We start from the raw sequence: 27,605 nt of genomic DNA, 5'->3' as shown, positions 1-27,605 counted from the left end.
TCACCCGCGCTCCCAGGGGCAAAACAGAGGGAAGCGGCCCAGCGCCACGCTGGCCTCAGGGCGCTGCCGGGGCCGTGGGAGCCCCAGTCGGCCGCCGCCTCCGCGCGTCTGCGAGGAGCCCCGGTCCCGCCAGCAGCTCCCTCGCTCCTTCCTCCTACAGAACACCCCGCACCAGCGGACGTGGACACGGGCCGGGCCCTGCCCTCCCGCCGCGCCGCCGCAGTGCTCCCTGGGGCCGGCACTGCCGCCCCGCAGATGCCCCACGGCCACCTAGGCCGCGCCGGCCGTTTGAAAATGGCGCGCGGAGCGGCCGCCGCTTCCGCCCCGTCACCTCAGCAACGGGGCACGCGCCTGCACCCGCGGCCGGCCGAGCCGCCCGCCCCGCCCCTTCCCGCGCGACCGGCAGCCCTCGCGCTGAGGGGCGGGGGCGTGACGTCATCACGAGGGGCTTGCGTCAGCGCAAGAAGGCAGCGCGCGGGGCGGGTGACGGCTGAGCCCGGCTCCTCCTGTCAGCCTCGGGCGTTTCGCATCGGAGCGGCTCCTGCTGACGGCTGTTACCGCCCTCTGACATCCCGCCCCCGAGCGCCGGCCTTGCCTCTTGCGGGGGTGTGGTGGCCGCAGCGCGGGGGCTGCAGTGTCTGTGGAAGGGACAGGCCCTCCCCTCGCAGAGAGCAGGTCTGCGGAATGGCTGCGAAGCGTAACCCGCGCCTCCCCGTCCTGGGGCTTTGACTGCCTTCTGTTGCATGATACGCAACTAGGAGCCAAGAGATGATGAGGATTTAATGAGCCTCGGGACCGAAGCGTTAACCCACAGCCTCAAGAGTGCCGATCTGGTTTCACCTCCCCCTTCCCAAGCCTGGAACATTCACATCCCTGTTGTTTATTCTTACATCCACATCTGGAAACCCAAAAATCGTACCTCTGCCTGCGATCTTACCTTTACTGTGCCCAGCTCCATGCAATGACTTAGAAACTTCCTCAAGTTGGAGAGCAAAACCGGCTTGTGAAGCCAGAGGCAGCTACACCCCCAGGGGGAGGCAGGGGTTAGAGGAGGGGGAAGTATACTGATGCTACGTCATAGTAAAAGGAAGAAAGAAAAAGTGCTGAAAAATGGAGTTCAATTTCAATGCCCAGAGACAAAACAACAGAAAGGACTCTGCCTTTTCACCTTTTTGAAATAACACTCAGTAGAAATACAAAACAGGATGAGCACAGTTTAATTAAGATTTACAGCCAAAGTCACATGATGTCTCAGAACATGAATTCAGCATTCCCACTGCATACACTTCCACATCCATACTCGAGAACAGGAAGAGATCTGATCATCTTTAATGCTTACGTAATTTCCAAGATGCAAACAAAGTATTAGTGAAAACTGTAGTATCCGTTTTGCGTGCTCTGAAGGTAGTGCTTACTGCTTGTATCAAGACAAGGGATTATAAATAGAAGTATCTGAACATTAGAGGAAGGGAAAGAACTACATCCAAAGTGTTTCACAGAATTAATGCTTTCAAACAGTACTTCAACCCAGCAGCAGAGCAACAAATTCCCGAAGGTTTCTTTTGCCCTGAAAGACATTTGAAGCAGGAGTGTAACTTGACAGACATGGCAGTTAACTACAGACACATGGAAATCCACCTTTTAAAAACAAAATAGCATTTATAGTGTTCAATAGTATTATCACAGGCACAGATTTTGCCGACTTCTCTTTTCCCTTCTGGGATTTAATGGGACTGTGCAATACTGGAGCAGTAGTCTAAAATATCCTGTATAGTGAATTCCATAGTGATTCCTGATCCAGGATAGCAGCGAGCTATGAGCCCTTCAAAGTGCTTGTATTGTCGAATAAACTCATCTTGCATGGAATGCCACACAACCTGCCAAAGAAAGCAAACTTTAGGAAACATTAACTGGCACAACACACTGTATGACCTGCAAAACATTGGCTCATTAGTTGATTCTCAGTTCAGGTGCCATTTTAAAACTAAAGCTTGCTAACCACAGAGTTTGGTAAACTTCAGTTGCTGCATTAAAAAAAACCTTCGTGTTTCTTTTTACTCATTAAGCCTTTAATGGCTTACATGACTCCTACCAAATCTATGCTGCAAAGTAGAAAATAGTAAAGAATATGAAGAAGTTGCCTTAAAAGAAGTATTGCTTTTGTCTTTAAGAAAACACCCTAATGCAAAACCAGTGCTACTAATTGACATTTCAGGCTTCAAAAAGCTATTAATGTATGCTTAACTTTTATATCTACTTACTTACTCCAGTAAAAAGATTAGAGTCTAAGAAAGCCTTCAAAAAGGAAAAACCTTCTGCTGTAGTGTACCAGGTACATTTCCTATCAGGTTAACACCTCATTGAAGTCTAGTTCTCTCTATTTCCCGTGTGTTTTGGAGATCACCCATTAGTGGTCAGCTCAGGAATCACAGGGTTTATAAAGAAAGCTCCTTTACCTCTAGCACCACAGTTCAAATCAACAACAAAACAAATAGAATCACAGCAGGACTATAAAAAAATCTCCACTCAAAATTCACGTTTTCCAATTTAAACTAAAGGTCAACACTTCTCACAGAATACACATGCAAAAACAGTAATGCAAGCCTTTGTTTAAGCATCAGAAGCTTTTTAAACCACAATTTAGTTTACCTGAAGTAAGTTTTCTTCTTCACAGAGATGCTTATCTACCTTCTTGTAGAGATTATCCAATCCTTTCTTCACTTCCTTACCAGGATATTCCTTTATAACTTTACGAAGCTCCTGTTTATTAAAAGCCAGCTGATAGCTTACTTCCTCTTCTCTTATACCTTGTGCCACACGAGCTTCAACACCTTCAAAGAAATGCTAACAAGAAATAACAGCATTAATGGCTATGTGAACTAATTAATTTGACAAGCACATGTGTAATTAAGTTTTGATTCTGCTTGACAGCTGTTGTGCCTTCCTATTTTAATTGCTCATGAAGTAGTGTTCAGCATTACTCTAATCATTAAAGCACAGCCCAACAATACAGTGCTCCAAAAGCATTAGTGTAAAACAGAAATGAGGCATTTTTAGAAGCAATCAAACTCTTCTTTGCAACTTTGTAACTAATAGTGAATCTGCCTCAAAATCCTCTATTAATGAGACCATAGCCTGGGAAAATACTAGATCTTTCTCTAACCTGAGTAAGCATCTAAACAGGGATTTCTCTACTTAAACCATAATTACACAACAGCAATATTTCTTCATAACTGCCCTGCACCAATTAGCTCAATGCAGTAAAAAATGGAGGGAGTTATGCCTATGAACTTGCACGTAGAGTCACAACCTCATTTGAAATAGTGCACGGGGTCTGGCCAGGACAGAGTTAACTTTCTTCATAGCAGTCCATATGGTGCTGTGGTTTGGATCTGTGGCTACAACAGGGCTGATAACATACTGGTGTTTTTGCTGAAATATTGGTCAAACCTGACCAAAGGGTATTTTGTAGCATGTAACATCCTGCTCAGCTATACAAATAGGGTCAGAGGAGGGGGTGGGAGTGGTGTTTGCCTTCATGGTGGCTGTTGCTCAAACAGCTGGACATCAGTCTCCTTGTGGGAGGTACTGAGGGACTGACTTAGTATTTTTTCCTCTCTCTCCCTTCCCTTAATTGATCATGCTGTCTTTATCCCCACCCCCTAGTTTTCTCACTTTTGTTCTTCCTATTCTCTCCCCTGTCCTGTTTGGGGAGGCAGGGGTGAGCAAGCAGTTAAGTTGTGTGGCAGCTTAGCCAACCCACAAGAAGTGGGAAGCAGCATTAAAACATTTTAATTTTCAAAACAAGAGTATGTCTCAGACTTTTCAGAAAATGAGTGGCTGAAATCCTGCCTAAAGGAAAAGCAGCAAGCAGCAGGAAACATTCAGTGGCCACCACTAGGTCTGAAGCTAAGGCAGCAGTCTGTTTAACATTTAGCTCAACTTTGGACTTAGAGAACTTTCTTCGAACTTTTCTTATTGTTTGTTGAACAGTTCAGAAACAACAGTCATTTTCTCTGCAGAGAGGTGGGGAAAACTATCCCAAAGCTCCTGATTACATTTACCCCCTTTTCCTTCCTCAAAACTATTTTTTTAAGACACAACTGGTGCTTAGTCAGTACTATTCATTGCCATGAAAAATGTGGCTGCTTTCAAAGACCGTAACCCTCATGAGTGCTCTTGCCAGGCACGCTTGAGTCTAAAATAATGAAATAAGAGATTGTGATAGATGCAGTGATAAAGAGACCAGATAGTGCCAATTAAACACTTGAGAGACTACTCTGTGCCACTTAAATTTATATAAGCTCAGACACACTTACATTTAATTTCTCCAGAGGCTGCCCAAGTGAGTAGATTACATAAGACTGAAGATGATCTGTGTATTTCTGTTTGGCTTCTTTTTTCTCAGCCTCCAGACAAGAAATCTTCAGGCGAGAGAGCGTTGCAAAAATATGATGGAAATTCTCCATCATGACCACATCTCTGGGTGTTTTCTGGCTTTCATTTGCTACTTTCTCAACTGAAAAGGAAGTAAAATACTTAAGATACCAAAAGGACAACCACATTCAGAGAAACATAACCTGTAATACTGTCAGAAAAGGAATTCTGTCTGATAACCATTTGTATGAGTGATTGCCATAACTACCACTATATACGCCAATATCTGAGCAACTTCCTAACTAGTAACAGATACATACAGGTTCTAACACCACAAAATTTACATGCCAAAAAGAGTGACTTACAAAGATGCAACATAGTGGCTACACATGGTCATTCACATAAGTGAGAAATAACCCAGATTCTGTAGGGGCTTACAAAGGTGCTTACTTTATCACTAATGAATTTTACATGTCAGAACTATAAAAGAAGTGTCATTCCTTTCTTTTCAGTATGAAAAATCTTGAATAAGGTTGTTTGGTTTTTTTTTTTAAATGTACTTCCCAGTCTCTCAATTTTTGCTTATTGGATTTATGGTCAAAGTTACTGTCAGTTCCCAAATTTAATAATAAAAATGAATAATACTGCACACAGGTGTCTCACTTTCAGATCACCCAATCCTCAAAACAACAACAAAAAAACCCAGTAAAGAAAACAAACCAAAACAGGGCAGGCATAATACATTCCACTTATTGCTCTCTTGTTGTGCCTAAAAGCAGGCTGAAAGAGGACAGCTTCATCTAAGAATGCAATTAAGTCTCTATGCCTGTTACTGTATTAATCATTTTGCTCAGACAACTAGGATGCCCACCATGAAAGTGATGTGGGCACTGAAGTACCAATAAAGCTCACAAGTTCATTTCAGTCACAACACTGAATTGACAACTTGGAAGAGTCTGCCACTGCCAATTTTGTCTGTCCCATATAATTTTCTACCAACACTCCCCTACTTAATTCTACCTGTAGTACTACGTCTTTCTGACCTGTTTCAAACATTACTTGTAAATTAAATAACTTACTGCATTAAACATAACTGTTTGCACTAATTTTGCGCATACTTTGGGCTTTGTTTCTTCTTCAGTCTTTACTTCTGCCCCTTATTGTCTCCCATCATAATTCCTTGCTCTTTGTATAAGTTTGCTCTGTACTTGTCAAGATTTTCTTTCTTCCTTAATGTTTGACTAGCATCATTTTGACCCCCTTCGAACATACTTTTCTAAATTCTTCCTACACTAGTTGTTTTATCATTGCATAGTCTTGCCTGTCTATCGGTATTTGCACTAAAACAGCAAATTCTTACAGATAGAAAAGCTGGTACAATTAAATAAAAAACATTTTTAAAATTTACTGTCCTATCAGCTGGAAGGCTCCTGCTGATGACATACCGATTGTAGCCTACTGTACTGTGAAGTAATGTCTCTTCATGATGTCCTACTATGTTCAGAACCACTATGCTGTAATTTCCTCAAACTAGCTTTACTGGCTCTACTGTCTCCTCTTGCCCAATCTTCCCCTAAAAAAAGGAGGTATGTCTCAGTGGTTGGGAATTAATGGAGCTCAAAAATTTGCAGATCAGACAAGACAGAGAGGTCTGTCCTTCCACGTCCCCCCCATTTTAAAAGCAAAGGACAGTTTTTCCAGAGTTCATCAGATTGCACAGCCAACTACCCTCTTTTATTATTATTTTTTTAATGTATGAAATAAGAACAGTAGAATGAGGGTATCTCTGCTGGTTTTCCAGATTATAGCTGGAGAGACATTCTGCTGTGTCAGACTAGGACACAAAGGACCAAATCTGCCAAAAAATGTTCAAAATCATAGCCAGAACTCAAGTGCCTTATTTTAGACAGGACTGTGAAGATAAACAGTGTTAGGGTCAAACGCCAGTGATCCTGTCCAGATTCATCTCCTCATTTAAACTGCATTCAGGGAGAAAAGACAGGAAACCACTTCAGACTCAGTGCGTCATGTTGCTGCATCTCCCCTGTCCCGCCCGAGTCTCTTAACCACTTCCCACTGCCATAACTGAAAGCTACTTCACTGCTATGTACAAGGGGAAGTATCTACAGTTTGTTCTTAAGAAGTACATTGCCACCAAAAGATTTACACTTGTTCTCCTACCGATACGAGATAACCAACATTGCAGCACAATATCAATTCCAGATATAGATATACAGGGAGATAGATCTCTATCTCATGATATAGTCTTAACAACATAATCACCTGTTAACTGGAGCAAAACTATATACATAAAAGAGAGGAAACAATGTTAGAAACTATGACAGCCTCGGAGACATACCGCTGACAAAAACCGCTCTGATGAGTTTTATGTAGGCTTTGTCTAGATCTCCTCGTCGTTCAGCATTTTTGAAAATTGATTCAGCCAGGGCTGCAAACTCTTCAAATTCAGCAACAAATGGGAGGATCCCAACTTTGCTCTTCTTTGAGATTTTCACTTCATCCATCTGCTTCATTTGGTTACTCTTAAAAGAAAAAAGAAAAACCCAGATGTTAGCCTTTAACATACGACTCCAGCCCGTTTAACAACTAGTAAGAGAAAAACAGAGATATATTGAAAAACATGGAAATAGTTCTTCTTTCAATTAGTACATCTGCTCTGTCTTCCTCCCTCTGTAATTGCAAAAAACAGTTCAGAAATAAAATACTAGAAACTAAAAAGGAAGATGTTTATCTTTTTTGAAGGTCTGGCCACTAGAAGAGAAACAAAGGAACTCGTTTTTATTTTAAATTAAAAGCAAAAATTGAACTATGAAGAAACGTGAACTGTGTAGGAGTAGGGTTCCTGTATTACATTGAGCTTAATCAGGAAAACTAAAGCACTTACAATGCATTTATCGAAGTTCCTTTTGACGGTCACCAAAACATTTCCAAGTGTCGTGCTGAGAAAGGAAGCTGGGTCCACATTTTGTGCTGTCCATACATGATGGCTCATCTTCACTAACATATACAGGGAATTAAAGCTATCAATCTTGTCCCCCAGTGCTATAAGGTTGTTCAGCTCAGGTTCAATACAACGAAATATTTTTGTCATCATTTGTCGGATCATGTCCTTCCTATTAAAAAATGCAAAATAAAAATATTACTCTAAGAGTTTACAATGCTATTGGACATGGGTTTTGATAACATTTTTAGGATAAGCTTATTGGATACAGTAGTGTCATTTGCATTCAACAAGTCTCATTTTCAGAATGCTGCTAAGGGAAGAAATGTCAGTGCCACAAGGTAAGTATCAATCATCATGGGTGTAAAGTATTCCAAGCAGTATTTCTATGTGGAAGCATATTTTGCAAAGTGTATTTTACATAATACAGTGTCTAGTTTCACTCTGCAAGTTATTAGAGAATTAAGCACCTTTTTATACCACCATAGACAGAAAAAAATCATCCTATATACAAACATTTTTCTATTAACTGAGATACTCAAGGTCTAGGTACAAATTACATGTTTACTGTCCCTTTTCACTAAAGGGGAACAATTTCTGATTATAGAGAAAAAAAAGTGTCTTATATGCCAAAGAAATTCACGTGTAGGCTTAAGAATCAACAGTAAACAGCAGCAGCACATACTCAGATGATATTGTTTGTGGAACACCAGAAGCGTATGAACGAGATAAAGCTGCTCCATCCATTTCCTCCGCTTCATTCTGCAAGAAGAAGAAATTGATATACAGGAAGCTGAAAGCTTGCCTCTCCAATCCTGTGCTTGAGTGATAACCATATCTGACTAAATAAATACAATTATCACTTTTTTTAAGTTTTAATAGATTTTGTATTGGTCAGCCGAATATAAAGATTCAGCCAGCTAATGGAGAAAAACTGTTGATCACCTGGATCACATAATTGACCAAATATATTCAGAAGTTAAAAGGTCTGTTCAGTATTTTTTTACTTCAGTGACAGAATTAGAGAGCCATACCGTTGTTCCTGAGATGCTCTGATGTTGCTGCAGTTTGAAAAATTTACTAATGAAGTCCTGTTCTGCCAGACACAGGGGCTCTAGTTCACTTAGTACTTGCTCGAAAATCTAAAGACAGGCAAATATTTTATCAATACACCAAATACTATGAACAGTTAGTAATACTAATTTTAATTGTTAGCTGCACAGGATTTTATACTTTCCATCTTTATTAAGCTTTAGAAGTCTGATTTCTACTCAACAGAAATGGAAACAGTTTGTACTTCTACCTTTAAAACTGATACCTGCATCTTCAACATAGTCCCTTGTCATCCACCTAACACTGGGAAGAAAACAATCTGGTTTTCCACAATTAGAAGTTTTCTAGTCGCAGCCTGAGGAAGGACTTTCATGTTATAATGAAAACATTCACATTTTAATAGCAAGTCATGTGTTCTGCCAAACTCTTTTCTGCTTGGGTTGCAACAATTTACCCACTTCTCTTCCTCAGGGAAGAGAAGTGGGTAAATTGTGTTTGTAGAAGGTAACTGCTCTGTAGAAGAAGTTTCTACACAGCTGCTACAGAAACCAACAGCAGCTTTGGTACTGACATAGCAATATTAGTCATGATTTTTAGGTTTAAATTATTTTGGCAGTAATTCATTAAAATAATGTAGTTTCATTAACATGAAATACTGAGAATATAAGTTTGACATACTTTTTATCTGTCATCTCTACACAACACAGAATTTTCTCTGCAAGTAATTAATGATTAAGTCGTGCAGTAATTTACACGTCCAAAGCCGATCAACCCACATACGAAAACCACACCACTGAAAATTCCTCTAGAATAAAAATACTGATAAAACCTACTAGGTCAGCTTAATAGCTTACACCTCTGTATACATGAGTCACACTGACATGCCCCCAGTGAGTGTGAGAAGTCAGAAGCTGAAAAAAACCCCAACTGTATACTCGTATAAAGCTGTTTTTAAAAGCTCTCATTTTAATTCGGGACAAGTTGCTTTGGCAGGTGGGTAATTGTTTCAGGCATGTAATATTTCCTCCCAGAAAAAGACCGAGTAAGGCTCTAAAGAAGTAACAAGAAAAATATTCACCTCCATCAAATAACTCAACAGAGAACAAGAAAATTATTTCTCATTTCACATGCAGTTCCTTTTTTCCCCTCACAGTACTGAGAAGTTAATTCCATAAGAAGTGAGATTTAGTCACTTTAGTTCATAAAACTTTAGGGCCACGTCCAAGTCATTGCTAAAAGAAGGCTATGCTTTCTTATATTTCACATTTGTTTACATACTGGCAAAATGCAACAGAACACATGAACATTTGCATTGAGAAAAAAACACAGATGAAGAATCCATCAGTTCAATTCCTATTTGCTTAAAAACGCATATTGGGCTTAAACCTAATAGATACTTTTTTATGCTTTATATTCATTACAGATCACACTAAGCATGTAAAGAAAGTAAATAGAATCTTATAATTAGATATATATAATAATACATATAATACTACATATCTCTTAGAAACTGACTTTATTAGGTATGTGGTACATAGGGAATTTGAAATTGGTATGGTTTAAGATTTAAACAATACAGATATCTAAACTACACAAGAAAGATATGCAAGGTGCTTTTTACATAAAACCAGGCAACATTGTGGCTTTACCTTATCAAATTTTGTTCTATCAGCCACATCAAGGTCAGAGGCAGACATGTTTCCCATATCCAACAGTGAAGATGACTGAGACCTACGGTTTCCCGAACTCTGAACAGAGAGTTTATTTAGGCTAGAAGTAGACCCAGTCAACTTTCCAGAACTTCCATGAAGACCTGTGAAATAAAGACACTATGAAGGAGGGAAGCAAAGGCACAGTAAAATACTCAAGAACAGGTTCATTACAGAGTGCATGAAATCATGAGTTGCTTGTAGTCCTACATTAAAAATCAAACAACTAAACTTGTCTCAGCTGCAAACACTTCTGCTATAAATACATTCCTTTCCTGTACTTTGTAACTCGAAGTATTTCAGTAACACCATAGTTACATAAGCCTTCACTGTAAAGTATGGAAAAAGGTATGAAAGGAACAAAATTGCAACATAGGAATATTGGGACAGGTATTCTTTAAAGCTTGGAAGCAAAGATCTGTTATGATCTTGGTGGCTGTACTTTGGGAAAAAGTCTGCCACAGGCAGAAGAGTTAACCCACAAGAAGGAAATAAATTTAAAAGCTTTATACACGTAGGCACTTTCTCATCTTGAACTTTAACTTGATCTTTCTACTGTTAACATCCTTTTTTTTCTAGGACTTCCTCCAGCTAGTTTGCTGGACCTACAATCTCATAGTAACTCCACTGCTAATGCTCCCCCCTCATTCTGATCATAATTAACAGTCATTTCTTTCTGATATTGTGGGGCCTTCTCCTAGTTGAGGAGCATATCTTTTAATTATCTTTTATCCCCAAATTTTCAGAAGTGTTGGAACAGGAAAAGAAAATGCTGGTAACAAAAAAAGAACAAGAAACCATCAATATTTCACCCCCACATAAACTTCTCACATCTCAACCACAAAGAAACTTATATGAAACCCGCAGGATTGCTTTTAACTGCTACACTGGTATCTAGTCTAGGGACACAAACAAGACAAAGTCCATAGATCTACAAAAAGTTCTTACCTAAACCTACTGGAAGAGTTGGAAACCTGCAAGAATCTCTCAGGCACAAACATGTCTTTTTAGACCAACTAGTAGCATGGGAAAACCAAAAGATCTTGCCTTTACCTGCAAACCTTCTCAACTTCTGTGTCTGGCCATTTTAGCCGTGCTTCATTTTTGCCTTGGAAAAACAATGATTCTGCTAATGCTTCCTTTGTTCTGAACAGAGTGCTTGAGTGTTAGGTAGATTTCTCCATGATGCAGACTACGTCTTTACATTGACACACATGCATTGACAATACCGACTAATGCAACTAGTTATACTCACTCTCAGTTTCCTGTTTGACAGCACTTTCTTTTCGAGGCAGTGTAGCTGGGATGGATTAGGTTGCAAGCATCAAAGACAAAGACAAGTTAAAAATGCAGTTTGCACAAACCATGCACAAGATGCAAGTTAAGCTCTAACTGGAAAGAAACATGCGGAGAACTATAAGCAGCAAGTAACTACATTGCAAACACATTTAGTTGGAGAGGTACTACTCTAGAAATTCAGTATCTAAGCTACATGGAAAACAAAGTCAGTTTCTAGGTATTAAACTTTACTTTTTCTTCTACAGTGTGTTCAAATAATAATTTTGGTAACATGTATTTAAGTTCTATTAAATTGAGAAGTCCATAAAATCAAGGTTTTATTCTCCAGAGTTAAAATTGTAAAAGACTCAGTTTCCAAGACTAATAATCATATTGATTAATGAAGAAATTAAAATGTATTTATGTAATTGTGTACTGAGTCAGAGATACTGTCCACCTCTTCAATTTAAAAACCACAACCAGTACTGCAAATTCATTCACACTGACAGAAAGACTGGCTAACCTTCTCTGCTCTTCGCAAATCAGTATGTTTACACAGAGAATACATCTTTTGTATTCATGCTGCACCAAAAATTGATGACTGCAAATTGGGAAAGTATGAAAACAATAAAGGAATATTCAAAAATTTACAAGGTGTTTTTTATTTTCCCTTATTTTTTCAGAATAAAACAGTTTCTTCAAGTGGACTTCAATATGAAATTTGGAGTAAATGGGCATTTGTAGTAAACAGAGAATCCCTAACCAGTAAAAGGCATTTGCATACATACACTAAAAGCAGTATGTGGTATTAAGAAGATCTTGATGAGGATGGATGCTACAAGCCCCCCAGAATGGATCAGGCAAGCAGAACCTACTGTAATAGAATGAGGAAATACTTCTAAATGCCACAAACATGTCTTAAATACCAGATGTTCTCAAGTAGGCAACACTACTGACAATTACAACATCAAACTCAAATTAAATGCCAGCCTAGTTTTTAGATCTTGGGGGTTTTGGCCCGTTTTGAGTAAAATGTCTAGGCCTGACATATTTGGCATATGCATCTGTCATGCATTGGTCCCACTTCTTCATTGTCCTCAATGTCCAAACGCATGGGACTGTATGACAGAATGTGAAGAACTAGAGGCAAAATCAGGCCCTGGACAACCACGGGACCCTCAGTGGCTTTTAAGTAGCCACATCATATAAACATATGACAGCAGTAGCACTCTTTCCCACATTGATTTTATGGTATTTAAGTTTCAAAGTCTTGGCTTCATCAGAATAAAAAAAATGAAAAAAAGAAAAGAAAAAAGACTACTTAAGACAAGTATGAATGCTCACGACCCAGTCTGGCTGGGTTTTTTTGCCATAAAAATGCAGACAGAGAACCTTGCACTAGCACAGAATGCCAGAATTCTCCCAGCATCCCCTCTGCGTTTGAGGCATTCAAACAGCAGTGTATTCCCAAAGCACAAAAAAGAAAAAAAAGAAAAAAGGCAAGAACACACACCAACACAGCTCGGAAACAGGTCATCTTTAGTGCCTGAGTACAACTGCAGCATTATGCACCTACACTACTCCTTAAATAAGGTAATTCTTAAGAAGCGATGTATTTGGAATTAATGTGCAACTAGTAGTAGTACAGTAGTACTACTAATAGAACCACTACCTTCAACACAGAAACCTTTGAAATTAGTCATAAGTTCTTGCAAAATACATACATAACTTGGTATTTCAATGGTGACATTATATAGCGAACAGCTTTTAAAACATACATACTTTGCTTTCCTTTCTTTATAAAATTAGTACTGAGGAACTAAGTTTTTTTATCTAATTCATTGTCAAATTTACTTGTGGCCTCAGATATGTGGCTGCTGATAACCATTACTTAATGGCTTAATTACCACTTATAAGGTTAATAACTCTAGGAGAGTGCCCACTGGATACAGCTTCCAGTTTTTGCTTTGTGACTGGTTCCTACCAATTTTCAGAGGGCTGGGCACTTGGGTCAAGTTTTGCTTGTCAGTCTGTCACCAGCAAGACTCAAACATGAACATACTCTTTGTGTAATGGTGAAAATGTAATGCTACAAAAGAAATCAAACAAAGATAACTGGTAAAAAAGCAACCCTTGCTACTCTCCTTGATATGCTTGAAGTTTGCACAAATACACAACAGAAGCCTTCTCAAGGTGCAGCTCTTAAGCTGATGAACTGAAGGATCTCCTTCTGCAATCCTGATGCTGTAGTGAGGACTGCTAAAAACCTGTCTCCTCACAAATGCAAATCACAGAAGTGCTAGGATAAAGTGTTTGGAAAGTTTTAGAAATCAGTTTATGTTAGGATAAAGTGTTCTGTTCTTGAAAATATCTTTTTCAGCATTTATGAATTTAACTGTTCTGACCATGACACATTACAGTACCACTTGCTCTCCATGTCCAGCTACTTGCCAAGACCTAACTTCCAGCTTCTCTGTCCCGCAATCAAGCTTCACCACTCTTCTGCTTTCTTCATTACTGTTTCCTGTTCTCTACCATCAAAATTCACAGCATAAGATCAGGACCTAAAATTGACTTGACAGAACTTACTAGTTAAAGCTGCAGAACACTTCTGAATATAGAATCTGGAAACTGGTGAACTGTGGCAAATACAAACATACAAGTTCCGGAACAGTGCACTTTATATATTGGCCATCCTATATTTTAAATACACCTGTATCCCTGTTGCTTTTTAAGTATTCAGGTTCTGGGGTGGTGGGTTTGGGTTTTGTTTGGTTTTCTTTTTTTTTTTTAAAGCTTCACTTTAATACTCACACTAGACTATTCAATCCTAGCAGGAATATGTCCTTGTGGAAGTCAAAGTTAACAAATCATATTTTTCATTCAACCTCTTCCACCCTGCCTGAAGTAAAGAATTTTACAGCATTATAAAATTGGTGCTAAGTGTCATGAGTATGTTATCAGCAAATAATAAGATTCAAAGATACACGCCTCCTGGAAGCTTACCAAACTTTTTTCCTTCTCTGGTTGTACCAGTCATCTTGATCTTGGCAACTTCAAAGAAATCTTTTATTTCCCTTTCATATAGTCGTGACAAATAATCCATATAATTCTTAAAAGAAAAATTCAAAGTTAGTTAACAGGTATACATATTGACTTTGTGGTATTACAGTTAAATAGATCTTAAAAACCAGCATACCAACAAGTCTATAAATTCTACTAAATTACAAACTGATTTGAACTATATGTCTGTATATATTTATAAATATTTATGTAGCACATACAAAATATATTAATGATATTTAAGCAGGTCATATTAATTTTTCTAGTAAGTTCTGTGGAGACAGGACAAGGGGCAATGGCTGCAAGTTGGAGCACAGGAAGTTCCGCACCAACATGGGGAAGAACTTTTACACAGTGAGGGTGACAGAGCCCTGGGACAGGCTGCCCAGGGAGGTAGTGGAGTCTCCTTCTCTGGAGAGATTCAAGACCTGTCTGGACGCCGACCTGTGCAATATGAGCTGGGGAGCTGCTTTGGCAGGGGGGTTGGACCCGATGATCTCTGGAGGTCCTTTCCAACCCCTACGATTCTATGATTCACTTAGCAATAATCAGCTACTTCTCCATAAGGAAAAATGTCCATGTGGCACATACAAATAGGATTACTGGTGGTGGAGCATCATAGAATTCAATTTGAGGATAGAATGGAGAGAATTAAGCACCATTCTCTGTAGTTTCTCCTCATAGACTCTTACTATGCAAAAAAACCCCAAGCCAACCAACTACACAAAAAAAACCCCAAAAAACAAATAGGATGCCAATCCTACACATCTTCCTGAGTATACGAGCTCCTTTATCACTACTCTCACAAGAGAACAGAAAAGCTTTGGGAGGCACAAACTCCATGTGCCAATGTAGCAAGATTCAGCCAACCCCAAAATTCTTTCTTCAGCACGCTACAAAAAATAAGCTGAAGTTTTAAAAAGACAAGAGGCACAAGAACTTAAGTAAGTCTGAAGATTATCTGTTTTGGTTAGATCTTTAGTAAAAGGGTTATAAATAAAATATTATTATTGAAAAAAACCGACTTTTTTTTTAAAGATCTTCAAAAATGTGTTATTTAGCATATATAATGCATAAATATGGAAGCCTCTTAATTTTTTATTAGATGACAAAGATGTCCACCATTCACTGACTATTTACCTTACACTGGAGGCAAAAGTACAACTATTTTAAAGCCATTTTAAGAATAAACTTAAACCTTCAATGGTTGAGTTTTTTGAAAATGTCAGTACTTTATGTTGTCTAAGCACTGACTTTCCCTTGACTTCTATGTAAACATTTTCTATATTTCCATAGTAATTTTTTCACTCCATGTCAGTTTTAAACAAGGTAGTTAAAATTTACCTACATAGAAAACCAAAATATTTCTACTGAAGCTACTTTAGAAGAGATCTCTGAAGTTTTTTTATATTCTCAAGTGAAATGAAGGTCAGTTGAAATAAAGATGTCACGGAGGCAATAAGCACATCAATATGAAAATAGCTTAATATTTTTCTTACAAGACAGTAAAATGGCAAACTTGTTTATGTAAGTATTAATATGATGCTTCAGAAGACAGACATAGAATCATGGAGAAAAAACAACCAACTAACCTCCCCCCCCCAACAGGATAAAACAAATACGAAAAAGTGAAGTTTGCTATATATTATGTACATTCTCTAGTGCTATTTAAGCACTTCACACACCTTTGTTAGTCCTTCGTATTTTCCATAGTCTGTGTTCTTGAGCCACTCCATCAGTTTAGCGTATCGAAGTAAATCTCGGTGAAATGGGTGGTGATTAGGTAACGTCAACTCCACAGAGTGCTGGGCAAGAGTAGAACTCTGATCATGACCCTTGGTAAGAGAAAGGATTAAAGTAAATCTGGAAGCACTACACAGGTGTATTAGAAGTTTCCTGAAAAAAACTTTACAGTGAAGACAGCATCCCATCCAGACAAACAGAAAAGCATCAAAATATCTTCCATAGAACCAGCATCTAGAGACACAGATTGAAGAGACACATAATGTAATACAGGCACTGAGAGATTACAGCTGTGAAAGTATTTTTCCTCCATACATCTCAATCTGCCTCTTAGCAATTTCTGGAGATCACACCAATGTTAGCTCATGAACAGAAAAAGAAAGCTTGGAGGCTGCTAAAAATAATGCAAGTGAGAGGGGGCATAAGTCTGATGATCTGCAACTGGTAAAGATAAATTTCTTTTTGTAAAGCCAATGATGCAGCTGCTAGTTAGGTAAGTCAAGCTCAAAAACTAGTTAGAAAAAGCTTGTATCAAACCCAATGTACTCACTGGAATGCAAAGAGAGTGGGACCTGTTATAGAGTTGAAGGAAGGTCTGAGTAAACTAATTGGAGATAAAAGAATACAGAAATTATAAAAGAGATGCTAAAAAAGAGAGATGCTAAAATAAAGAGATGCTCCATCTTTAGGAAAGAAGTTTCATGATTTCTGAATATTTCAAATTCAAGCTCAAAAAGAAAAAAAAAATAATCAAGGTTTAGACTTTCTGTAGTCTAGTTTTGGGCTTTTTATGGCCCTTGAAGTTATGTTCTCAGACTCTAACACATTTAGAGTCAGTGCTTTTTCTTTGCCTTACAATTAAAATAAATCATTATAAATCACCCAGTATGTTTAATTCAGAGAGCAAACCCATTTAAGAGAGGTTAGTTTGTTTTTTTTAAATGTAAGAAACTTCCATAGACAACTATAGTTTGGTATGCTCAGTCATACCTTTGCCTGGACTGCTTCTAGCAGTCCCTTTATTTACTGATGACACTGCAGAACATGTCCAATTTTAGGTGGGTTGAAAGGAAAGCCTGTGACCAAAAATTTCATGTAAAATAATAAGAAACAATACCTGCTGAACAAATACGCTGTTCAGATGACTGGCAAGTCTCCGTGCAAACTGCTCACGCAAGTCACTAAACCGCTGCTGCTGCTGTTTCACGGCATGAAGCATATCATGGCCTACAACAAAAAAACCCAAAACTTCAGAGGTACAAAATACATAGTCACAAACTCCACATGGGAACCAAGAGGACGAGAGGTCACAACTCCCTCAATCTACAGAAACAAAGTCTGAGACTGGAAAGGCACACACAGTACCAGCACTATCGTAATACACAACAAAACCATCACCTGGACGAAGAGCGACATTCATACACTGCAGAAGGGCATCTGCAGCATTCGTGCAGGCCTCAATGCCTCGAGAAGATGTCAGATCTCCCTCCTGAAGGGCCTTTATATGACCTTTAGCCAAATCCATGTGATTCTACAAAATAAGGGATAGTACTGTCATAGAATCATACAATCATTTAAGTTGGAAAAGACCTTTAAGATCATCAAGTCCAACCTTTGACCTAGCACTGACAAGTCCACCACTAAACTATGTCCCCAAGCGCCACATCTACATGTCTCCTACCTCCAGGGATGGTGAGCCAACCACTTCCCTGGGAGGTTGTTCCAATGCTTGTCCATAAGCAGGATAGTTTGCTATGCTGCTGAACCAAGAATGATAATTACAATTCCATCATTATAAAAAAATTACTGAAGTTAGTGCAACAATAAAGCAGAAAAATAAAGTCATTCTTTTAATTGAGCTTTTATGGTTGCTAAAGAGGGTAGCAACATAAAAGAGTTTTATACTTGATGTGAACAGCCATAGTGAACACAATAAAAATGCTTACCACCAAGAACTCTATCTCTGATAGCAGCTTGACATTATTTGTGTTGCTGAGATGGATTAGGTGGTTGCTTTCTGAAATTTGATCCATTTGCTCTTTTACACTCTGAAGCATTTCTTCATAACTGCTCAGCTTTAGCTCAATTTGGTCAACTTCCTTTAGAGCTTCATCCAGCAGCTTCATCAAGATATTCACCTGCTTCTCCGAGGCCATAATTGACTGGATATTTGCCTGTAGAGAAAATGAAGTCACACATTTAAAGAGACTTTTAGATCTCAAAAGATCATCTTCTTTCTCCACTGCTGTCAAATAAACATTTTCCAAAGCTCTTGATGGAGACAAAGTAAGCTTGTAGTCCTCATTTAAAGGGTTACTGAAAAGAGCAGTCCCTCACTCAGTCTACAACATTCTTTATTGCATAAAGACAAGATAGAAAATGAAAACTTTGCTCAAGTTCTTAGAACTGAAGTGTTAATCTGCAGAAAAATAAAAATACACATACTACTCCTTACTGTAGTGAAACATTTTTAGTTTCAGAAAAACAGCAGAATTCATAAGGTAACATTTTCTGTTGCAAGACAACAGCCATTTTTGAAATTTAAGGGAAACATACAACTTGATAAGCTGAGGAGGTTGTTGACTGTTCCCTCAAAACTGTATCCCCTGCATCTCCTTAAGTTTTTCAGTGACCTCTAGAATGTTGCATTGTTTAAAAAACAAAATAGCAAACGTGGTACTGTTACAGACAGCTGAATACTGCAACATTATTAGACTAAGCCATTTTCCTACCTACACTGAGAATAGTATTTTAGACACAGAAGTTCCCATCCATGGACACAAACACCTAATCTCTCTCTCCCTGCACCCCTGCCTCCAAGAAAAGTATCCATAGAACACCTCTCTTTTTAACCTCTCAACATCTCATTTGAAAGCCTGCAACTTTCCCCAGAAGGTCTGGAAGGTAAACAGCAAAGTTAAGGATCCTTAAAATCTGATAAAAGACAGGATGTACCTCTGTTTAGGAGCAAATATACATTTATATTTAAATATGCATCAGAACATGTTAGCTACCTTTTCAAGAATGCTACATAGTCAATATCCATGAAAACAGTTCAACATAAAACACAGTGTACTTCAGAAGAAATGTTTACCCCATCTAGCACTTGTAGCTCTCTTGACAACTTCTCTGCAAAGGCTTCAGCATTAGAAATAGCATATTCACACCCTTCCATCATTATTTCAATATCCTGTTCCTCTCTTGCATTTAACTCCTGGTATTCATCCACAGCCTCTTCATCACCTCCTGCTACACTTTGATTCTCTCCGCTAGGAACGGATTCTTACATACAGAAGGGAAATAAAACATGTTATCAAGTGCAGGAAATTACAAGCATTTTAAGAGTACTTAAGTTTGTTCCACTGTCTTTAAGTAAACTAACTCATTAAACAACTTTCATACAGCCACCTGCTAGCTACGCACACTTTTTTTCAAGTTTCAGTCTTCCACAGGCTTCATTAAGATTTCCAGAACTGGTTCCCAACAGTGATGTTTTCAACATTATGCAACATAAGCAAAATATAAACGTCCACCTTCCTTTATTGCATGTACAAAGGAACATACTATCTCACTTCATTCACCTCCCATGCCGGTAATCAACATCAGAATACACTGTAGTATTACACATGACTTGTTAGGGAGAAGATCTGTAGAAGTAACAATCTCTTTTGGTAGACAGAGCATAAGAGAAACATATTAAAGTTGATTAAGAAATATATCACTGAATAAATTAAAAAAATATTTTGATGCTCACGATAAGTTCCACAGCTGGAAAATCAGAACTGAGCTAAATGAAAAATTAAATAAGAATATTTTAATGAACTGTGATTCCTCAAGGCAGGAGGAATCCAATAAGATATTCAAAGGCTGACAATGTGCAGAACATTAATGCAATCCAGCCAGAAAGTGTTTAGAACATCTCTCTAGCAACTTAATAAGCTATCCAAAGCACTATTAAAAAAAAAAGCATATAATTTAAGAAAAATTGCTTACAAAGCAGAATAAAGGAAAGAGGTGTTACGCACCTTCTGCAACTTTAGGCAGTTCTGAAGAATTAAAAGGTATGGAAAAGCAGAGGAAAGGAAGCAGAGAATGTTAGCTAGACAAGGCATGAACAGTGTGTATATTTTTAAGTGGCAGTAAGTTTGAATGTTTTAATACTGCACGAATTTGGAAAGTTAGAGGCTGGTTAAAAGCAAATTTCAGTCAACATCAAAGATAGAGAAATTCTATCAGCTTCCCTATTTTACATTTTTATTTTATTTTCTTCTGCACAAGCCTGTCTAGTATTTAAGACCAACAGTTGAACTGCTTCTGACAGGCTCAACATGAGATATGCTAACTCATTGGGCTTGTGCTGATTTTGGCTGGGAAAGCAGTAAGTTTTTTTCACAGTAGCTATTATGGGGTGATGTTTTGGATTTGTTTTACAACAAGGTTTCATTGTTAAAAGGTAACATAACTGTAAACATATTTCATAAAACATAAGCTTTCTTAGTAACTGGTCACATAAACTGTAATATGGTTTACAAACTAGAAGTCTCATAAAACTTCATATAACTTTCATCATATTACTGAAGTGTCACTCTTTTAAGTGTTTTTCTAATTCAGGGGAAATGAAAACAGGAATGAAAGATTGTTATGCATTTAGACCTACCAGATCCTGTACGTAAATTTCATTTTGTTCAAGAAACAGTGTCTTAGACATACAATAAGCTTATCAATATTTAGAACTTCATTAACAAAATATTTTGTCTCAGTTCTCATTTTTCTAAATGAAGAACTACTATCTAGTCAGCTTTTTGATCTGAAGACTTTGAAAATATAAGAGAATAAAATTAAGTAGGAAAAAATCAGGTTTAGGATTTTTTTATCTGCTTTACCTCAATAATTATTAAATTTTATGCTTAGCATACAGTTATAGAAAATTACCTTCCAAAAGCTGTGAACTAACATTAATAAAGTCAATTTTCTTTCTAAGGTATCTCTGATTGAGCTTCCAGATACAGGAAATGAAGGTGTTCTTTTCCACTGGGCTGCTTGCAACCCATTTGTACACTTTGTCGAAATGCAAGTCAAATTCAGGATTCTCCTGCAAAAGAAGAGATATGTTACAGGCTCAGGGGTCAAACCGTTCTCTGAGGAGCAGATTTGTTTACTCATTTAATTACTGAGATGACAGAACAAAAATGAAATTACACAGATGCCAACCTTGAACTGATAAACCATCACTGACCCCCTGAGCCACCTCAATAAAGACGCCAAAACACTGAAAATGAAATGAAAAATTGGAATCCACACTAGGAAGACAGTACTTGGCCAAAACAGGTAAGGCAACAATAATGCAAAATACAGAGATCTGCAAGAGTTTCAAGAACCATTTGACAGTGCTGTCTGCCCTGAAGCACTGCCCTCAGAGTGACTAATGCCTGGCACAAACTTTCTGAATTTAAAAAAAAAAATAGCTGGAATTAAGGATAACAAACAACATTGTTGAAAGAGCATTTGGGGAATAGGCAAGGGGAAAAAAAATGAACACTTCATATATTTTATAGCTACAATAGTATTTAATAGCACCAAACAGGACAGAGAAGACCATTTGATATTTCTAACAGTAAAGAACTACTACAGAAGGATTTTCACCTAGATTTCTTGCCTGATGAGAACACTGCTTTGATAACAAAATAAGTGCTTTCCTTTCTACAGGCATTAACAAACTCAGTATTGGCTGTAACTAGTAATAATCTCTTTTAGAGATCACATTCCAAACATTTTACAAGGGCCAACCTCCTTTTGATGAAAAATTTTACTATGATACACATTAAAAATCTTGGTTATATAGAGACTGCAAAAACTACTACTGCTGGTTGTTACTTATCTCGTCAGCACTGTCTGTAAAAGCAGGCTGCCCGTAAAACCGCACACACACGTTGGCAAATGGTATTTCCTGTACAGTGTAATAAAAGCAGTTCTGTTTTTTCTTTCCTGCAGCTCATACTGATAAATACCCTTACCATACAGTTCTAAACAAAGAGTAACATTATATAAAATTCGAGCTCTCTGACAAATAGTGCAGGAAAGGGCTGTGTCAAAAGAGTTGCACAGGCTCAGGTCTGGAAACAAAAACGTGATGCACCTATGAACTTTAATCCAGACTTTTTAAAATATGAGTTTGGCATTCATCATTTGTTGCTTGGGGTTTTTTTTTGGGGGGGAGGGTTCAAAATCACTCTTTAGTGTATACATTACAGCCCTTTTCTGAAAACGGTTCACTGAAATCTGTTTTGCAAGAAAAAGCCCCAAAAGATGGTACAATTTTAAATGGGGCCTTAACGGAAAGAAGCAATTCTCCAATGGGGCATTTAGCAATAGCAAGGGAAATCTAAAGTTTAGCCAACCAGTACGTGGGTAACTGAAACAGCAAAACATATTTAACCTTTGCTGGGGAGGGAGAATGCAAAGAATTTTCAACTTCACAGTTTTCTGCACTGTTCTTCCAAATCACCAGCTAACAGAACATAAAACCAGACATCAAGTGACAAAGAATTTTCACCTCTGTCTGTTTGTAAATCTTAGTTTATGACAACGGATACATTTAAATAATCAACAATCAGTTACTCTTTCCTATGGAAAAGGCCACCACCTCAGGACTGTACACTTTAAGCCATGTGGTCAATGTCATGATTTACAGAACAGATGCAAGAGCTCACCTTCAAAAGCTTATATTCTCAAGCTCAATGTCATTAGTAAGATAGTCACTTATTTTTAAGAGGAAACTAAGCTTGAAATAAAAATTTACATAAAGCTTGAAAGAAACACAAAAAGTACTGTCCTTAGCATGGGCACTGAAAGCACTATGATAAACAGGGCAGATATTTAGAATATTGCTATTCAAGCACATCTAGACTATTCTTACTCAGTTTACTAGGGTTATACTCATTGAAAGGAAGGATGACAATGAGGGCAAAACCCACACAGGAATGTACCATACTAATTCCTAATGAACATGTTCTCAATCTCAGCTTTAACGCAGTCAGCATCAAGGAAGTTGACTCCAACTTAGAACCAGATGGATGTTCTGAGCAGAGCACAAACAAAAATAAGTTACACATACTTTAACAGCATCTTTGGCATCAACAACAGCAAGATCCCGAAGTGCCCATGCAGTTTGCCTTTTGTAGAAATCTCCCTTGTCAGACTTTTTCACTTTTACCACATTTACTTGCACCGGCCGTTCTGTTGTCACTGTTAAACAAGGTAAAAGAGTCATTTCAAAATGCACAAATTACTTTATCACCTGTTTCTGCTGTACTGCAACTTCTGAAAGGAGCCATCTGGGGGATGGGGGAGATTTCATAATATTTACTTGCTAAGAAAGACCCACTGAAACATTTTCATACAGAATATCTGCACCTCAGTTTATGTCTCTGTCAACCAGCTATACATGTCTCTACAGCTTGTGAAATAATGAACCAAATTTACAATTATTTCTTTGTAATAGAAAATTTATAATTATTTCTTTGTATAGCAGACCTCAGACCACACAGACACATAGCTGACAAAGCAGAGTTGTAACTGGAGATTACAGTCAGAATAAAAAAATACTTTCTGACATTCCCCAGTCAAAAATAATTTTTTAGGAGGCTCATTTATTGACAGACTGACCCAAACCCCCCAACTTTTTTATGAGACACAATATAACATAGAAACTCAAAGGCACATCAGAACTCAGTTCAGTTCCTGTGCCTTTCCAGAGCCCTCTGTCTTGACATCTAACCAGTACTCTTACTGCATTTTGTTTAGGCACTTATATAAGGCCTGCTTAAAAAGCTCACCAGTTCCATACAAGTAATTTCAATCCTTTCATTACAAATTGTAAGATCTGGGGAAAAACACTACAATTGATTTTCTCCATTAGAAATGGAAAGCATCTGGTCTATATGGGGCAAGAATAAATGTTGTAAATCAAGTTAAGACAAATGCAACTAAATGAAAATCAAAGGTGGAGACAAGAAATAAGGTGTGTTATTACTATGTACCTGTGGCACACAAAAAGCAGTTTCTCTTCTTTTTGCCTGCTTTGCAGACATTCACAATGCTCAACAAGCGCTCATCATTGGGAGTGAAAATATCCCGCTGTAAAGCGTGCTTGATTGCAGTCATTTTCTCTCAGCTGGAAGATTTTAAGAAGTCATAATACATTCAGGCACAATTAGCACACATATACAAGAACCAGTCATTTACTCACTGCAACTACAGTTTTCTGAAATTAAGTTTTACAGGTAACTTAATGAATTACAATCTAGACAAGCATGATAGGTAGAAGACCAGCCCATTTTAGAAAAAAAGTCCAAGATACAGCTTACTATCCTGCTTCAGTTAGACATCTGTATTTTATCAATACTAGGATGAGGCTTCTGCCTAATTGAATAGAGAACAAAAAGCTTCTTTGTAGTAAAGTGTAATGTAAGGCATTAGTAAAAGAAATTGAGATGGGAATCAGGTCACACACATACACACAAAAAAACCCCAACCCCAAAAAAAACTCTATGAAGAAAGGTGACAAAAATTGGACAGGATGAAGAATATGAAACTGAAGGCTCTACAGTGATGACCTTAAATGAAACGTAATGTCCAGAAGCCTTCAACTATACCTAAAACCTTCAATTAAATTTTCAGGACGTTCTCACCAAATAATGTTATACATCTGGCAGACCTAATTGAAAATAATATTCCATTTAAAGGGAGTAAAAACATCACTGGCTTCATGCTTTGCTCTGATATCCCATATTAATTCAGCCACACAGACGCCACAATTCTGAGCCTAACAAATCATTACTTTTGGGTGTTGGGGTACCACATCCACATCCTAATTCTCTTCTGGTAGAGGGGGGAAAAATAATAATAATTCTGGTTCAAGATCAGTGTCTCTTCTGCATGCCTCCTCCCTCCCTTGGTATCATAAGAGAAATTCTAAATTAGTACTTGATCCCACATTACAAGAACATTCTCAAGTATCTTACTCAAATAGCCTTCTTAAAGCAAAATAAGTACATCACATTCTATATAGGTGGGGAGGAAAAGATAAACAAAACAAACCAACCAACCAAAACCCAAAGAGCTTTCCCAGGTTAAAACCTCTCTTAATGAACATTTGTGGTGGTTATCCATTGCCAAATTAATCACTGCCAATTCCTGGAGCGATACTAGAAACTTATTACTGCCGTATGAGTGGCACTGTGTTTATAACTTAAGTAATACCTGCTTGCTGGGTAAAGTTCTTTTATTTATTTACAAAAACAGAAGACATTGCAGAGGGCTCGTGTAATGAAATTTAGTATTTTTTGAAGTCATATTAACTTTCTGGGTATTGAAGTCTTTTTCATAAAAGCTTCCATGTAACACAAAGATGACACACACTATGGGGACAGATACACACCCAAGGCAACAAATCTCTGAGCATCTAGAAACACAGCGTGGTGTTACTTTGTTCTGTGCTTTAATGTTTTGCAAAGACGTATTTGGTGGCTCTTGCCAGCTACCACATAGTATTAAATGTAACAGGCTGTTCTTTCTATTTGCCCTCAACTGAAGGTCTGGCCACTGTTACAGTAATGCAGAATTAAGAAATGCATCTTTGTAGCTGGTAGAAAGTTCGGTTTCAAGGCCACCTACATCTCAATTTTGCAAAGTCCATTAGGTTTGACTAACTTCCTGCCTTTTCTGGGATGCATGGACTGGAAGTCAGAAATGGAATACTTTTTTTTTTTTTAAGTTATGGAGTTTCTTATCTAGCAAGGGAGTAACAGGATATTTCAAAAAGAGAAAGAAAGAATGTATGCTTAGTAATAAAGCAAGAGATTTCTTCAGGAATCAAGTGCTGAACTTGAACCCTCTAAACACATGCTACAAGACTTCTGCTAAGAGATACTGAACAGTCACTACTTAGTCATTCTCACAGCCTGTGACAGCAAACACAGAAGACTGTACAAGGTCATCAAGGACTGACTTTTACACCTCCTGGTCCACTGGCAGAGATAGTTTACTGTCAGTGATGTAGTCACATACCAAATCAGACCATTAGGTTGCATGAACATGGTACATCTGCCATTAACAGCAAAAGTACTTTCCTAGCAACACCCAAATTTTGCTTTCTAGTTTCTCTCCTCGTTTTTTCAGGTTTTCAGTTGATGTGCAGAAGGCAGAGGAGCAGAAAAAGAGGTAGAAAAAGACTGTGGGTGGAAGGGTTGGGTCTGTTCACAGGGTTGAGTCTGTTCACGGGGTTGGGTCCAGGCAGCACACAATACACCTTTCCCATGAAACAGAGAACATAAACCCAAGATCAAAGACTTGCTCTGACATACAACCCACCTTCTGCTACCCCTAGTCACAGTCACCAAAACCTTCACAACGTGCCAGGCCCAAGAAAGTTGTTCCCACATGCCTCCTGCTGCCACAGGCACACAGAATTAAAATTGAGCACAAGGAGCTGGAGATAAAGCTGCTTCCTCAGAAAAATACTTCAGGACAGCTGAGAACACGTCAGTCTCTAACAAATCGCCTTAGACACTGCTGCATTTTCCTTTCTCCCAGTGATGCTACCGACAAAGCCTCGGCTACATACACGCAACTTATCCCAGACATGACACCACAGACACGGCACGTCCAGGAAACACCCGGGAAGGATTCCATGGTAAAACCTGGTCAGGCCATTTAGCGAGCGCTGCTGAGCCTCTGTGGGCGCGTACACAGCGAAGCACGCTACCTCTGCACCCTGGCACGTCCAAACCTAACTCGAGAGCGCAGCCCCGCTGCGACACCCCCGGGACCGCCGGGGCAGATGGGTCATTTAACGCCAAGCTCCGGAGAGCTGCCCAAAGCAGCGGCGGCCTCCCACGGGCCCGCCTGGCGCCAGCTTCGCCGCCTCCCACCTGTAAGTCCTGCAGAAAGCGCCGGCGGGAGACAGCCAGAGCCACATCGGCGGCGACCCCCTCCCGCCACAGGCCCGCCCCAAGCCCGGCGGCCCCACACACGGCCAAGCCGCCCCGGAGCGGCCGGCGGGACCAGGCCCGCGGAGAAGAAAGCGACAAGCCCCCACAGCCGGGGCGGGGCAGGGACGGAGGGTGCCGGGGCCACCTCGCTCTCACCGCGGAGCCGGGGCAGAGCCGGCCGGGGCCGGGACAGGGACAGGGACGCCTCCACCTCCAGCCCCCGTTGCTGTGCACTGCCCGCAACGACCACTTCCGCTCACGTGACGCCAGCAAAGAGACGACAGGCTAGGAAGGCCGCACGGCTCGGATAGCGCCCCCTGGCGGAAAGAGACGGACTTAGTGCCTGCAGCGAGCGTACCGCCCGCCCGCGGACAGGAACGGGGCAGGAGAGGGAGGGGCTGGGGTCGATCAGAGCGGGGCGGGGCGCGG

General features: G+C 39.2%; 1 protein-coding gene across 1 annotated transcript; it reads right to left on the bottom strand.

The window, feature by feature from the left end:
* Positions 1-1,204: 1,204 nt before the first annotated feature.
* Positions 1,205-27,385, bottom strand: EXOC1 (exocyst complex component 1). The gene is made up of 19 exons (XM_084266909.1): positions 27,333-27,385; positions 24,225-24,358; positions 23,300-23,430; positions 21,118-21,277; positions 19,280-19,467; positions 18,132-18,359; positions 17,584-17,716; positions 17,303-17,412; positions 16,736-16,789; positions 16,128-16,277; positions 14,386-14,491; positions 10,042-10,205; positions 8,374-8,481; positions 8,025-8,101; positions 7,283-7,511; positions 6,737-6,920; positions 4,320-4,519; positions 2,650-2,844; positions 1,205-1,877 (listed from the first exon to the last, which is right to left on the bottom strand). The coding sequence occupies exons 2-19, from the start codon at positions 24,346-24,348 to the stop codon at positions 1,725-1,727; spliced, it is 2,694 nt and encodes an 897-aa protein (XP_084123035.1). The 5' UTR covers positions 24,349-24,358; positions 27,333-27,385; the 3' UTR covers positions 1,205-1,724.
* Between the last annotated feature and the right edge of the window lie 220 nt (positions 27,386-27,605).

The sequence above is a fragment of the Gallinula chloropus genome (genome assembly GCF_964237585.1).
Source record: "Gallinula chloropus genome assembly, chromosome: 7".
Taxonomy (NCBI): Eukaryota; Metazoa; Chordata; class Aves; order Gruiformes; family Rallidae; genus Gallinula; species Gallinula chloropus.
Note: the sequence above shows the minus strand (reverse complement) of the source record. Positions and strands in the feature narration are given on the sequence as shown.